We start from the raw sequence: 15,644 nt of genomic DNA, 5'->3' as shown, positions 1-15,644 counted from the left end.
TCCACACACCCGTTTGGTTCCCCAAACAGTCACAACACGTTCAACAGCGCAACCCACACCTTGCACCAAGTCGCTTCCCCAACACCTGAACCGCCTTGCCTAGAAGTGCTTTCCCACGCCACGACACCAAGACATGGAGAATGTTCTCTGCAATTTATTGAGAATGGCAACACGTAACAGAAGAGGGAGGGCGCTGGGGACACGAAGACAGAGGGGACACAGGCGCTTTATACACATTTGCCTTGGGCAGCCAGAAATGTACAACGCAGCGAGAAAGGCAGAGCGGTGCCCTCCTGCAAACCAGCTCCCGTGACGGGCGCCCACGAGGGACACTGCGCTTGCTCAGGTGGGGATTTCGTCCCTGGGCCTGGGACTAACGAGCAGCTCGCCAGGGCTGCTGACGGGACGTGGCGTTGCCAGCAGACCCCCTGGTGGCACCGGGCCAGGCAGATGAGCCGGTGCGTGCTGGGCCATGGGGGACACAGTTCATTGCATTGCGGGACACCGGAGCTGGGTTTAAGGAGGCTGGGCTGCTGCCGGGAGGAGACGGGAGACGCTTCTTTCTTGTTTCCACCTGGGCTTGGGGCTCAGAATCTCACTCCCGAAGATTTGACAGAGGTGGTCGTGACACATCTCCGTACAGAGGACGATCCCCCCCCGGAGCTGAAGCCGCCTCCAGAGCCGCACATCCTCCCGCTTCCAGAAGAGAAGCCACCGCCGAACATTCCTCCTCCCATTCCACCGCTGCTGCCCATGCTTCCTCCTCCAAAGCTTCCTCCTCCTCCGCACACTCCTCCTCCCATTCCTCCTCCCATGCCGCTGCCGCCTCCGAATCCTCCTCCCATGCCGCTGCCACCTCCGAATCCTCCTCCCATGCCTCCTCTGCCTCCGGTGATGGTGGTCCTGCCTACCACGGCTGGGAGAGAAGCACAGGTTACGTACCCGCTGCCCACAGGCAGATCCGCCTCCAGACAGACGTGGTCTGCCCCGGCTTCGTGAGGAAAGCAATGCAGATACTTACAGACATTGACGTTGGACATGCCATCGTTGCACAGCCTGGGGGGGAAATTGGTATATTTTAATTACGCAACAAAACAACCATTATAAAAACTGAGAAGTGTATTTTCATTATCAAACCATTTCCCTGATCCATCCTTGTCAGCAACTTTGGTGTCACCTTGAGATTCCACCGGTAACATCCAGCCCAGATCCCAACAACCGTCTCAAACCCGGAGCCAACGTTCACCTGTTCTCCTCTCCCTCCAGCAGCTTCCTGTACATGGCGATCTCCACGTCCAGCGCGATCTTGATGTTCAGCAGCTCCTGGTACTCCTTCAGCAGGCGAGCCAGCTCCTCCTTGTCTTTGCTCAGGGCACCTTCCAGCTCCTCCAGCTTTATCCTGGCATCCTTCAGGGCCATCTCGCCCCGCTCCTCGGCCTCGGCAATCGCCGACTGCAGATGCTGGTTCTGAGCAAGAAGAAAGGGCAGTTTCTCAGATCTCATTTAGTCACTTTGGATCAGCCCTCGAACCCCAAGTGGAGGAATCAAGGAACAAAAGATGTGTCATTTAGTTGACCCACATATGGTCGTTTGTGTTCCCCGCTGATGCCCGTGTCCTGTGAGACACCAACAACCCCTACCTGCTTCTTCGCGTTCTCGATCTCTGCCCGCAGCCTCTGGACGTTCCTGGTCAGCTCTTGGATCTCGATCTTGGTGTTACGGAGGTTGTCCCCGTGCCTCCCAGCGGTGCTCTGCAGCTGCTCATACTGAGGGCAGCAAGACAAGCAGACCTTGGTGAACCGTTCCTGGTGCCCAGACACGGACCGTCAGCAGTTTCGTGGCTCACGTGCTGCTACAAGCAACTTTCACCTTGGTCATGGATGCCCAGCTCAATGTAAAAGGTGGTTCTGAGACTCAAATATTATTAGTTTTGAACTTTGAAGTGGATCTTAGTCACACTAATGAGCATCCCTTGGCTTCTTAAAAGCTTCTTTGGGCAGGCATGTTCTAGTCAAGGCACGTTTTTGAACCATCTTTGCTGAGAAGCTTTTAGCACACACCAAAGTGGGATTCTGGACACCGTGACCACAGTGACTCCGGTCCCTCAAAAGCAGCACGACTCCTGTTGGGACTCCCTTGGCTGAGCCCCAGCGCCGTCAGCCCCGGAGACGCCTCGCTGGGTCAGAAACGACCCGCGAGGTGCAGCCGCCCGGGCGGCGCGAGCGCCCCCTCACCTGGCTCTGGTACCACGCCTCGGCCTCGGCCCGGCTGCTCTGCGCGATCTGCTCGTACTGCCGCCTCACGTCCTCGATGATGCTGTCCAGGTCCAGGTGGCGGTTGTTGTCCATGGACACCACCACCGACAGGTCCCGGCTGATCGTCTGCATCTGAGCCAGCTCCTGCAGCCAAGGCAGGAGTTAACCCGACCGGCCGAGGTGGGGAAACGAGCAGCAGCTCCAGCAGCCTCTCCAGACCAACTCCACGGGCGCCCAACCCAACCCCGGTGTCCCCCATCGCAGCTCCAGACAAAGGGGAGCCCTTACCTCCTCGTACATGCACTTCAAGAAGTTGATTTCGTCGGTCAGAGCTCCCACCCTGGCTTCCAGCTCTACTTTAGTCATGTAGGCAGAGTCCACGTCCTGGAGATGACAGAGAACAGTTTCATTTCCTCTTGGAAACCCTTCGGGACCATGGAAATTACAGCTGAGGGTAAGAACTGGGGCGGTGTGATTCAGGGATGCAAATCAAACACAAAGGGCTTCAAATGGCAGCCCACAGATGCTGTAATCTCCCCGAATTCCCCCAAAGCACAGGCGAAGCCTGATATTCCAGCCACCGTGGGGCTGACTCACCTTCTTGAGCACCACGAACTCGTTCTCGGCCGTCGTGCGCCTGTTGATCTCTTCCTCATACCTGTGGAGAGTGAAAACACAAGCTGAGTTTCCTGAATTTTCCTGCCTAGGGCCATGCTAAACAAACCAAAAGACAGAAAAACAGTAATAAGACATTTAGACTCAAAATACTGTGTCTACAATTGCCATAAGAAGCATGTGTGTGTGAAGAGCGATGATGACCAAGCCGCTTGACCTGCTTGTGGCGCAGCCCGTCCCCGCACTCACTTGTTTTTGTAGTCCTCGACGTACTGCTGCATGTTCTGCAGCTCCGACTCCAGCTGCCCGCGCTGCGACAGGATGGCGTCCAGCTGCCGCCGCAGGTTCTGGATGTAGTTCTCGAAGATGGCGTCCAGGTTCTTCCTGGGCCCCGTGGGCCCTTGCTGCTGCAGCAGCTCCCACTTGGTGGCCAGGACCTTGTTCTGCTGCTCCAGGAACCGGACCTGCAAGACAACAGCGGAGGACCCGCCGTGACTCGCGGAGCAACGGGACTCCCGTGGATCATTCTCCTCCGCACTGACATGAGACAACCAGCTCAGTTTTGGTTTAATTTCTGGTGCTTAAACTGCAAGATCAGCAAAAGGAGGAAGCTTCTAATTCACACTCAAGTAAAAGGAGCTTTGAAACACAGCACCATCTCCAAGCACATTCCCACTGCAGGTTGTGTAGATAGCTTGCACTTCTAGTCCAGATTTAAAAGCCTGGACATTTGAAAACAAAGAGGAAATAAGAATATATTAGTGAATACTCGAAGGGGAAGGTGTTTGGAAGGAGAGGGATAGAGAAGGGAAAGCTTGTGCTTGAGACCTGCAGAAGTTTGGAGGCGTTGAGCCTGCTTGCAAGAACAACCTATTAGTTGAGCCTGGTGCAACAGGCTGGGTTGAAGCCCTGAAGACATGGCTTTGATCTCATATGGCAGAGAGATTCTCATCTCCGCTCCAGCAGAGCTTAATAAAAGACTCTGCTCAAGCTCCTCAGCCTCCTGACACTCAGCTCTGAGCGGGCGTCTCTGCAGGGCTCGGAGGTTCCTCGCTGTTTGGAGCCTCAGGACGCACAGTCCCACCCTCTCACCTTGTCGATGAAGGAGGCGAATTGGTTGTTAAGAGTCTTGATCTGCTCCTTCTCCTGGTTTTTGACTTGCTGGATCTGGGGGTCGATCTCGACATGGACCGGCTGTAGGAGCGTGTGGTCGACCTGCACCGGTTGGATCCCAGGGCCACCTCTACCGGGGCCACCAAAGCCTGGGCCACCGAAGCCGCCCATTCCTCCGCCATAACCGCCCATTCCTCCACCGTAACCGCCCATTCCTCCGCCATAACCGCCCATTCCTCCACCAAAGCCACCCATGCCTCCACCACCGCCCATTCCTCCAAAGCCGCCCATTCCTCCTCCGCCCATTCCTCCACCAAAGCTGCCCAGTCCGCCTCCGTAGCCTCCACCAAAGCCAACCATCCTGCCTCCGTATCCTCCACCGCCATAACATCCACCCATGGAAATCCTTGCACTGCCACCCAGGTTATGGAGACTCTTGCTGGTAAACCCTCCACAGCGTCCACCACCTCCGAATCCCCGGGACACAGAGAACGAGCTGTAGCTGCTCCTGCTCCGGCCGCCACCTCCTCCAAAGCCACCAGCGATGGCCGAGCAAGAGCTGTAGCCCCTGCGGCTCCCTCCTCCGAAGCTTCTGCAGACAGATTGCCGAGACATGGCCGCTGCTTCCGAGCGAGCTGGGCGGCGGGCGGGCGAGGAGGGCGAGCGGGGCGTACGGTGCGAGGCGGGTGCGGGCGGAAGGGAGCGCGTCCCTATGGCTGCGGGGCCGCGGATGCTCCTTTTATCCGCTCCTGGCGGTGGGCCGGGTCTGCAGGGGCGGGAGGAGGAGGCAGCTCCTGTCTTCATCAGCCTGGCGTGGTTTACAGATTTTCATCTTCAATTTGCCAAACATTGACCCTACCCAGAAACACACCCTATAACGCAGGGGAAAATTAAACCAGATACAGCTGTGCCCAGCTGGTGGCAGCGCTCAGTGACTAAGAACCCCGACGCTCCTGTGGGACAGTAACAGTCTCCCTGGGACGTTCGGCTGCTCTCTGGTTCTGCCTTTCATCCCTTGCGGTTGTTTCCCTGCCCGCGTTTATCTATATTCTGATCTCCATGGCAAGCCCGTGGCAGCCGAGCACTTGGCTCATGCCAAGTTGTAGCACGGCTTTCACAACTCCCAAAACACACCTGTGCTACACCCTTGGTCTTCTTTTACATGGAAAATTGCCTTTGGGTTCGAGAAGTCGTTTCTCAATCTACAGCTGGGGCTCAGCAAATTGCATTTTGATGAGGCTCTGCGCCTTTTCGATAAATAAAACCTCACCAGAAACGGGATCCAGCGGCTGGCGCTGGAAACTCATTGAGTGTTGGACCAGACTCCTGCTGATGTGAGTCCTGGAGCCTTCGTGCCAAAGTCCCAGCGCCGGGGAGGAAACGCTGTGAGTGTCACAGCTGGGAAAGCCCTTTCGGCTCCTCCGAAGGCTCCAGGACCGTGTGAAGGGCCCCAGGGGACACCATGATGGGAAGAGCGGACAGACAGACGGACGGCTCTAACAGAAGGACGCATGCAAAGTCGCGCTGCCCACATAATAAACCCTGTAACCGTTTGAATGCAATGAGCTCGGCTCTTTCTGTACAGACACACGGGACGAGGGCAGAGGGCACAACTTTGCCGCACGGAGACGTGCGCTTCCCCGGCCCGGCGCTCTCCGGTGTCCGTGTGCAGACACTGGTGTGTTTTGGTTGCAGGGTGCCGAGCCCTCCCGCAGGCGCATCGGCCGCTTTCCTTCTCAAGCTGATTTGAAAGTCATCACCAGATTTTAGGCAGAAGCTTCTCAGAACACCCCGGGTTTGGTGTATTGAGAAAGGATCAGCTTATGAGTTAAACTCGCAGCAACAAGCCATGACCCATCACGCACTCATCCTTTTGTCTTGCAGAGCCTGCTTATCAAACACCAATTACTGTCTTTCTTTTTCTATTGAGAAACTCCTTTTTCCCTTAGTTTTCAACATTTTAAAGCCACTCCAGAAACTCTGAGGTTCAACCATCTTTATCACGACTGAGGCATCTGCCTGCACGAGGTTCCCATGGGACGCGGGTAATTAAGTGTTTCCTGAAAATCCACACTGGCAGCTCCTGGTGTCTCCAGGTGCTCCGAGCTCCTCCGCACGGATCGCCCAGACACCCATTCCCAGAGTCCCGGGACCTGGGCTGTGGCACAACCGCAGCCCAACCGGCATTTCCACCGCAAACACGCGTCCCTGCGCACCCTGCCCGGCGCACCGTCCCCGGCACCGCCGCGGGCCGGGGGCACACGGGGGAGCGGGTCAGGGATGGAAACAGCTCAGAAACACCAATGACAACCACCGGTCACGGTGGGACCGAAGGGAATAGGGCGGCTGGGGGCTGGTGGCTGCACAACGTGGTTTATTCACAATAAACGTGTGGACTCGAAGGTCCCGTGTGCCTCGTTGGTCTTCGGCAAGACTTTGTCTCCTAAACACCACAGTTGTGACGATCCCTGCCCAGCCCGGGGGCGCGGAGCCGACCCCACACGTCCCTGCAGCCCAGAGCCCGAGGACGTGACCAACGTCTGGTCCCGGGCGAAGGCGGGAGCCGCTTCCCAACAGCCCTTCTCGAGCCGGGGAGACGCAAGAGCCGGCAGCGCCGTGTTCGCGGAGCCGGCGGCCAACGCGTCCCGTATCGACCGAACACGCTCCGCCGCCGCGCCGCGAGGGCCTGGCGGGCGCTGCGGGTCTGCGGCTGCCGCAGATACCATCACATACACGCACGCACCAATGCACACGCATTGAACAACGCCTTCCCTCGCCGCCCTCCGCATTACCAAACACCTGCTTACGTTATTCTGGGGGGGTTGTTGTGGTTTTTCCTCTTTCTGTGGGTGGGATGAAGTGATAAGGTTTTCAGGTTCCCGGCGCTGCGGGAGGCGGCGCCTGAGCCGGCGGAGGCTGCGGAGCCCGGCGCCCGCGGGTAACGCGCCCGGTGGGCTGAGTCACGGCCGCGTCTCCAGCCGAGCCTGGGAAACCAAACCGGGATATCGACACCATCACCCGCTCCAATGCAAAGGCAGCGCTGGACCGCAGGGACCTCCAGCATCATCGTTCCCAAACCCTAAATTCAGGAAAATCACCCTCCGGCCCAAAGTGTTCTGTGCTTCTATGGAAACAGTGGGGCAGGAATGCAGGAAAAGCTGCTCAAGCCTCGAGTGCTCGGGGGGATCCCGCTCCATCGGTAGCGCTGCCCGGCGGGCTGTGCTGAGCTTGGGAAACGGCTTCGGCCGCGGGAAGGGGGATTTCTGGGCAAAAAAGGCCAAGAAAAGCATTTAGTTCACACAGCTCCCACTGACATGTTTTCACCTTAGAGGAGGCTTTTAAAACGGGGGGAAATCATCACAAAATTAAAAGAAACTTATTTCAGGCCACGTCAAATGTTCTCCCTCCCCTGACAAAAGGCAGAAATTCTGTCACATCTCGGTCCAGCCCAGGAGAATTTTCCCCCAGTTGCCAGTGGAATCACAGGAACCAGCGGCGGCCGCTTTCTGGTGCCTGTTTGGTCCGACCTTCCAGCATCTGTACCCGCCCGGGAGCCTTTTGGCTCCTGTCACCTGCCCCGGTGTCGGGAGCCGCTGCCCCGGTGTCGGGAGCCGTTTGCTGGAGGCCAATTACACAGCGGCTGCTGGACCGGGGTGATTCTGCGGGAATTTCATTCAACACTGTCCCAGGTCCCTTTGCAGCCCCACACGCTCTTTCCCCGCTGCGCCGCCGTCCCCGCCGCGGTGACATGCCCCTGCTGGCAGCCGTGCCACGTTCCGCCCGCGCTGGTGTCTTCAGCATTTACAAACAGGGAGCGGGCACGGGAGAAGTGCAGTGACTCACCGGCACGGCGCAGCGAGTCTGCGGTTGGCCATGGATGTGACTCAAAGTCTCCTGAGCGGAGGTCAAACCGCACCGCGAGGTGTTTTTGGCTCTAAATGTACAGGTCATCAGAAATATTCCACTCTTGTGGGGAGGTAGGGCTTGACGGGGCTGAGATCCTGCTCTTCCCATGGTCTCATTTACCTTTACGAGGTGATTTAAAAGCAGCCCGTGGGTCCCTGGCCGGCGCAGATGACGGGGCTGGCTTCAGCGTGCGGACACCGAGGAATCAGCTCCGAGGTAGCTGGAGGGGCCATGATCGCCCCTCTCCCTTCGCACCGTCCCTTGGAGGATGCTCCAAAAGCACCCAGGGCTGGGCGACGTCTTTGCCACCGCGGCACCGGGACCAGCCCGGGGGACAAGGGGACACGGGTGGAGGAGGAGGAGATGAGGAGCGTCCCAAGTTGGCCAACACAAGCAGGGGAAGGGCCTGGAGAAAGGGCAAGGGAACCGTCTCCTGCCATCGACTGAGCTCCAAAGTCCCGCTCGGGGTCCACCTGCCTCTGTGGCCCCGGGAGACCCCGCAGGAGGGCAGAGAAGAGCGTTGGGGTTCGACCCAACCGCCTCTTTCCTCCTCTCCGCCCGTTCCCACGGTGCCGCTCCAGAAACCCCGCGTGTTTCGCTGACTCAGCCGGATCAGACCATCCCATCGGCAATTTCACCACCCAGCCACAACCCGGCGAGACCGCGCTCCCCGCTGCCAAGCGCACGGCCGCCCCGGTTCCCGGCAGGACGGGAGCCCCGGCCGCGCGGCCGCGTCCGTTCCTTCAGGTGCGAACTTCAAAGGGCAGGAGAAAGTCAGGCACCGTTTTCAGATCTCAGCAGCATTTTCAGGTCTTGTTGCAACACGAAACCCTTTGGTCAGAGAGCAAACCCACACAAGCGTGCTGCCTCTAGCGTTTATTGGGGTATGGCACACGCCAAAGGAGAAAGGCTTCAGCAAACAAGCACAATTGTTCCCATGATCACAGGGAAAGGGAAACTGGGAGCAAAGCGAACGTTCGACAACAGCTTCTGAAGGACGTGGGTGAAACTGCTGCTGTCCCGCTTGGGAAAGAGCCAAAGGAAAACAAACCACGGGGTGCTGCGGAGCTGGAGCCCCGGCCGGCGAGCAGCACCCAGTGAAACCGCACCAGGCGCTGGGCCCGGCGCGAGGTCCCGAGCGATCCGGCTGCTCGCAGGAGTGAGTCCCGGGCAGCTCGTGCGCCGGCCCCGTGCCCGCGGTGCCGCTCCCCTCGGGGCCTCGGCCCTTTCCCCCGGCCGCGGTTGGGACCCCCGGTGGCCGGGCAGGTCCAGTGGCCCCGCGCCTGGTGCCAGCGGCTCCGGAGCCGAGCGCTGGGAAGCGAGGAGCTCAAACTGTGCTGAGAACCTCGGGCGGCAGCTGCTGAAATTGCACTTTTTTGGTGGGTTCTGAAGGATGGGGGACGGTTAAATTAAACGACTTCTCGTCGCCTCAGTGAGGAAGGAGGGGGTGGTGGCCATCGGGGCTTTGCTTCCTTTCTCCCTTGGGTGCTGGGGGATGTTCTGCTTGCTCAGACCCTCCGGCTGCCGGGGCTGGACGTCACGGTGGTGCCAGAGCCGCCCACCACCGAGCTACACCCGCCGCCCACGGAGCAGAACCCGGCCCCTCCGGACCCCACGGCCCCTCCGGCACCCATCCCGCTCCCTCCAAGGCTGTAGCAGAATCCGGCTCCGCCTGTGTTGCAGCTGCCTCTGCCGCTGCCGAACCGCATCCCTCCTCCGTGGCACATCCCGCTGCCGTATCCGCCGCCCACGGACGTGCTGCTGCCGCCCACCACAGCTGCGCAGGAGGACACGAGGTTACCTCTGATGGCACCGTGAAGCCTGGGAGCACCCGTCCAGGCATCCATCCGTCCCTCCATCCATCCATCCGTCCGTCGCCCATCCATCCATCCCTCCCAGCCACCGCGCTCCTCCAGGAGCAGGAATGGTACTTACAGATGCTCACGGCGCTCTGGCACTCTCCGGACATCCTACAAGGAAAAGAAACGCAGCGTCAGCTCCAGCCAGAGCAGCTGGACCGGTCCATGGACTGGTCCAGCTCCACAAAGCCAGGCCTGGTCCATCAGAGCGTGGGCATAAACCACGGCAGCTATGGGGCCATAGCCCATGGCTAACAGCAACACCACGGGCGTTTTAACAGAGACGTGACATGCCACGTTGTCCCCGTTGGCTCAGCAGGACACGACCAAGCTCTCACTGCCTCCTCACCCACCTGCACTCCTCTCCTTCCAGCAGCTTCCTGTAGGTCGCGATCTCAACGTCCAGGGCCAGCTTGACGTTCATGAGCTCCTGGTACTCGCGCAGCTGCTGCGCCATGTCCGTCTTGGCCTTCTGCATGGCCGCCTCCAGCTCGGCCAGCTTGGCCCTGGCGTCCTTGAGCGCCAGCTCGCCGCGCTGCTCGGCGTCGGCGATGGAGCTCTGCAGGGTCTCACACTGGAGAACGAGACGTGCGTGTGGTGAGAGGGGCCAGGGCAACCGCTCGGACGTGAGCCCACGGTCCCAGGTCGCCCGGGCTCAGCTCCCCACAACTACGACACGTCCCGTCCTGTTTACGATGACTGTTTGCAGCTTATTTGCTTTTCGGGAGGCTCTGAAGGGCTTTACCAAGAGCTCACACCCATTTCTCAAAAGAAACCTCAGCCCCTACCTGTTTCTTCACGCTGTCGATCTCAGCCCGTATCCTCTGGATCATGCGGTTGATCTCGGAGATCTCGGTCTTCGTGTCCCTGAGTTTGTCGCCGTGCTTGCCCGCGGTGACCTGCAGCTCTTCGTACTGGTGGCCAGAGGCGGGAGGAGAACGTCAGGCCCACCGTGGTCTGAGCTGCCACCGGTTACTCGTCCACCTCCCCAACCACCCGTGGTCAAACCGAGCTGTGCAGCACCCACCTTGGAGCGGTACCAGCACTCGGCCTCGGCGCGGCTGCGGTTGGCGATCTCCTCGTACTGCGCCTTCACCTCGGCAATGATGCTGTCCAGGTCCAGGTTGCGGTTGTTGTCCATGGACAGCACCACCGAGGTGTCGGAGACGGTCTTCTGCATCTGACTCAGCTCCTGGAATTCCCGCCACATCTGGATTTAGCCCCACCGCCGTTTACAGCAACACTGCAACCCCTCTCCCCGCATCCCCACCGCCGTTCCCGGTGGCACCGCAACCCCTCTCCCCGTGTCCCCGCCGCGGGGCGGCCGCAGCGCTCACCATCTCGTAGACGCTCTGCAGGAAGTTCATCTCATCCGCCAGAGAATCCAGCTTCGCCTGAAGATCCACCTTGGTCATGTAGGCTCCGTCCACGTCCTGTGGGAGAAACGGGCGCTGAGAGCTCCTGCTCCGCTTCATCCGCCCCCGACTCGTGAGCCCCGGCGGCCCCCACACGTCGGGGCGTCCTCGCTCGCACCCGGCGCTGGCGACGCCGCGCTGGTGGGAGCAAAACGCCCTCTGAGCCAAGACGTGTCTTGTGTTCATAAACCGAACGGGACTTTACCTTCTTGAGGAGCACGAAATCGTTCTCGGCAGCTGTCCGCTTGTTTATTTCCTCTTCGTACCTGTTGATTATAAGAGCAGATTGAATCTGCTTGTTTTGGCGCCGGCCGCTGCTGGCAACTCGGCGCTGTTGGCCCCGAGACTAATGAGGGCGGCAGAAATAGAGCTGCCATGAGGGAGATTTATGGACAAGCGCCGGCGCTTGGCCTCTGCGGGCGAGTCCTGGCTCCTGCGCCCGCCCGAGGAACCCGGACCCGCCTGAGCCCTCCGGGTGCCGCGGCCACCCCGGCTCCTCCTGTGAGACCCGCGGACCCGGGTCCTCCTGTGGGCCACGGCCACCTGCCCCTGGGGCGGGCAAGCAGGGGGTCTCCAGCACCACATCTGCTCTGAGCCTCAGCAGAACGAGCGCTGGGGGGTCTCCAGCGCCCCATCTGCTCTGAGCCTCAGCAGAACGAGCGCTGGGGGGTCTCCAGCGCCCCATCTGCTCTGAGCCTCAGCAGAACGAGCGCTGGGGGGTCTCCAGCGCCCCATCTGCTCTGAGCCTCAGCAGAACGAGCACTGGGGCTGATTCTGCTGAGCTCCAGACCCATCCCACTGTTCCTCACAAGCCCGGAGGAAGCAGCTCTGCGGCTCCTGTGCCGATGGGAACGGGCCCAGGTTACACCAAAAAAATCAATAAACTATGGCAGGAGAATAATCTGGTTTCTTTCTGCCCCACATGGCCTTTCAAAGAAAGCCCAGAGCTTCGGGTCGTGAGGGACACTGGGGAATGCGCTGAGGAGGGACACGTTCCCTGCCGTGAGGAGGGAACCCGAGCGGAAATCCATGAGGAAATTATAGCAGGGTTTAGCAACTGATCTCATTAGTTCATTAAGTCGTAATGTCATGGATTCCCAAGCGAGGAAGACGAGGATCTGCTGTGGTGACAATCGTGACTCTGCCAGCAACACATATTGACAAAAACCTGGAAAACTCAGGTGACAAAAACTTCCCCAAAGCATTTTACGTTTTCTACTCATTGAAACAAAGGCGATGTTGCCGAGTCTTGTGGTTCCTCGACTTCCCCGGCTGTTCCAAGTGAGTTTTAGCCTCGTACCTGTTCTTGAAGTCCTCCAGCATGTCCTGGAAGCCCTTGAGCTCCGCCTGCAGCTGCTGCTTCTCGGTGGCCAGCGCATCCAGCTGCTTCCTGAGCCGCGCCAGGAACGCCTCGAACACGGGCTCCAGGCCCCGGCCCGCGGGCCCCGCGCCCCCCTGCTCCTGCAGCAGCTTCCACTTGGTCTCCAGGATGCGGTTCTGCTGCTCCAGGAACCGGACCTGGAGCGTGGCGGGGGCGCAAAGAGTCAGCTCCTCCCAAAGGGACTCTTTTGTGGATTTCTTGCCATAGTTTTCCCCACTGGTGGGTTTGACCGTCCTGCCCGTTCCCCTGCGCAGGTCCCGCGGGTGGGACCGCAGCCCGGGGACGGGGGCAGCGCTGGGGCACCGTCCCGCTCCCACCCACGGCCTCCGGGCGGGAGAAACAGCGAATTTCAGCACTTCAGGGTTTTCTCTTTAAAACCAGCACGAAACGCCCCGAGGCCTCGACCCGCACACACGGCCCAGCAGGTCCCTCTGGGGTCTGCACGGGGGTCCCAGCAGCAGGGCTGGCGCCGCGGAACCAGGGACCCCCTCCTGGGCTGCTCAGGAACCCCGGGGAAGTCACTTCTCCAGCCACCACCCCTCCTGGGGCCATTTTGGGCAACTTTGGCTCTCTGGGTGCTATTGGGTAAGTATCTGATGGTGATCACAGCCAGCCCGAGCCACGGGGAGCTCGGCCCTCCGCGCCCGGGTCATTCTCACCTTGTCGATGAAGGAGGCGAACTTGTTGTTGAGCTGCTTCATCTCCTCCCGCTCTTGTGTTCGCACCTTCTGGATTTCGGGGTCGATGGCCAGGTTGAGGGGGGTCAGCAGGCTCTGGTTGATGGTCACCTCCCTGATGCCGCCCGGCGGGCAGGGGGGGAAGCCCTGGCCTCCCATCCCGACGTCAAACCCGCCACCAAAGCCCCCAAAGCCCCCGCCGAACCCTGCGCCAGCGCCGTAGCCAAAGCCTCCCTGGCCGCCAGCCCCGAAACCTCTGCAGACACCAGCGCTGCCCCCGAAGCCCCCCAGGGAGGTGCTTTTGCTCCCTCCCAGGCAATAGAGGCTCCTGCTGCTGAAGCCGCCGGCGCCGCCGGGTCCTCTGCAGGATCCGCGGGACACGGAGCCAAACGTGACCCTGTTCTTGCCCCCGAAGCAAGCGGAGCTGGAGCTGAAGCCCCTGCCGAGCGCACAAGACTGGCGAGACATGGCGATGGGCACGGGAGTTGAGCGGCGCGGAGAGAAGAGCCGAGCGGCGGTCGGGAGGGAGAGGAGGTGAGTCCTGCGGGTGCCGTGCCCGGGTCCCCCTTTTTATGCGCTCAAGGTGTTGGCCGCATGTCAGGGGAGTGGAGACACCTCTGTTTTTTCTGCTTCTCTTCATTGTTCCGGGCTTGGAAGGATGCCCTCTTCCCCGTGCCACCGCCGGGACCTCCTCCCAGCACTCCCTCGAGAGCTCGGGGAAACAAAGCCATTGTTGGCCCCAAATCGTGTTTCTTTAGCCACAGCTGTCAGCTCATCGCGGGCCCGAGCGTCCCGTGGCGATGATGCGGCGATGACGCGGCGCCGCCGGCCCCGCGGCTCGTGGTGCCCGCGGGGACACCCGGGGCAGCCGCCCCGCTCGCCCTGCGGTGCTCGGTTCACCGAACCCCAATGAAACGCGGCTCCCGGCACAGCCGGTGCACCCGGGTCCACCCCGATCAGCCGAGGCGTCGCTTGTGTGGTCCAGACCTCTTTCACAACCAGAGAGCGCCAGCCGAGCCGGGGCTATGAAACCAGCTCCATGTCAATAAAGGGGACTCGGGGACAGTTTTAAGAAGGTTTTAAAGCCATTTTGGAGCACTGGCTGGCGCATTGAGCTGGAGGGACACGGGGGTGCAGAACTGGAGTATCTCCATGTTCCCGTGTTTCGCACCCTTGGCCGCAGCTCAGGGGGCTCAATCACCCTCATCAGGGACCTTCCCTCCTCATCCTCGCGGGGTCTCCGGCCCCAAGCCCCAGCGCGTGGCGCTCGGTGAAGCCGCGTTCACTCATCAGCGGCCCCATTGTTTGACAAGAAACACGGCTTAATTGCTTAACTGCTTTTAATTTCTATTGTAAGGAGCAGAGGTGTGTGAAGGTGCCGTCCGACCCGGGAGCCCGTTCATCCCGCCAGGAAAGAGACGGAAATGCCCTAAAACTTCCCCCCAAACCACAAGCTGCGGCGGAGCCGTGGCAGCAGCCGAGGCTGTCGTTACCCCTTTCGCTGGAGACGCTTGCGGGACAGGTTTGGGGAACCGGTTTCGGCCCCGAACCCGTTCACCTCTCGCTTTTGCTTTTTCTTTATCTTCTGCAAACACGCGGATTTCGCTGCATCCCTCGGGGCTCGAGGGCGACTCCTCCCGCGGCCCCCGGCGCCCGGTCTGCAGGGCTCCCACCCACGGGGGTTGCGTTGCAAGGAATGGGGGGATCATCTTTCCCCTTGGGAACGAGCGTCCTGCACACGGTCCCACCAGGAAACACCCCACGCACGGCCCCGGGATGAGCATCTTTCCCCTTGGGAACAAGTGTCCTGCACACGGTCCCACTGGGAAACGCCCCACGCGCGGCCCTGGGATGAGCGGGTGAGGACACGGTGGGGACAGCGGGTGGGACGCAGTGGGGACAGCGGGAGGGACACAGTGGGGACAGCGGGTGGGACGCGGCTCCAGTGGCTCTGGCCGGGGGAGGGGGCGGCTGCGGCTCCCGACCTCACGCGACCAGCGGAGCCGCCGAGGAAGAGGAGGAGCCGGTTGGAGCCCGGGGAGCCGCCAGGGTGCCCAGGAACGGCGCTGAGCTCCAACACGGGGGGAACCCAGCCGGGCAGGGGGCGCTTCCCAAACCCACCCGCGTCCCCGGGATCAGCACGGGATCACGGAGCGGGGTGGGCTGCAGGGACCTTCAGAGGGGACGTGTCCCACGAGCAGGGACGCCGTCAGCAGCTCCGGGCGCTCAGAGCCCGTCGTGTCCCAGGGACGGTTCACCCAGGGTGCTCTGGGCTCCCGGGGTGTCACCGCCCGCCCCTCGGGCGCCCCGGTGCTCGCTGGGACCATTAACACACCCGGAGCGGAGCCAGGGATGGGGGTGGACCCCGGCACCCCTGCCCCGGGACGGTGGCCGAGTGGCAAAGACTCATTGTGGTTGGAAAA

The 15,644-nt window shown here is 60.8% G+C and overlaps 1 protein-coding gene across 1 annotated transcript; it reads right to left on the bottom strand.

Annotated features, from left to right (window-relative positions):
* Positions 1-587: 587 nt before the first annotated feature.
* LOC308050426 (uncharacterized protein) lies at positions 588-13,689 on the bottom strand (the record flags this gene model as incomplete). Its single annotated transcript, XM_080360541.1, has 20 exons — positions 588-916; positions 1,022-1,056; positions 1,247-1,467; positions 1,641-1,766; positions 2,235-2,399; positions 2,544-2,639; positions 2,853-2,913; positions 3,120-3,334; positions 3,963-4,749; positions 6,522-6,693; positions 7,511-7,601; positions 9,404-9,666; positions 9,825-9,859; positions 10,102-10,322; positions 10,537-10,662; positions 10,776-10,940; positions 11,086-11,181; positions 11,369-11,429; positions 12,464-12,681; positions 13,204-13,689. The coding sequence occupies 20 exons, from the start codon at positions 13,687-13,689 to the stop codon at positions 588-590; spliced, it is 3,969 nt and encodes a 1,322-aa protein (XP_080216667.1).
* Between the last annotated feature and the right edge of the window lie 1,955 nt (positions 13,690-15,644).

Source organism: Nesoenas mayeri (assembly GCF_963082525.1).
Source record: "Nesoenas mayeri genome assembly, chromosome: 28".
Lineage (NCBI taxonomy): Eukaryota > Metazoa > Chordata > Aves > Columbiformes > Columbidae > Nesoenas > Nesoenas mayeri.
The sequence above is the reverse complement of the archived record's forward strand: the minus strand, read 5'-3'. Positions and strand labels throughout refer to the sequence as shown.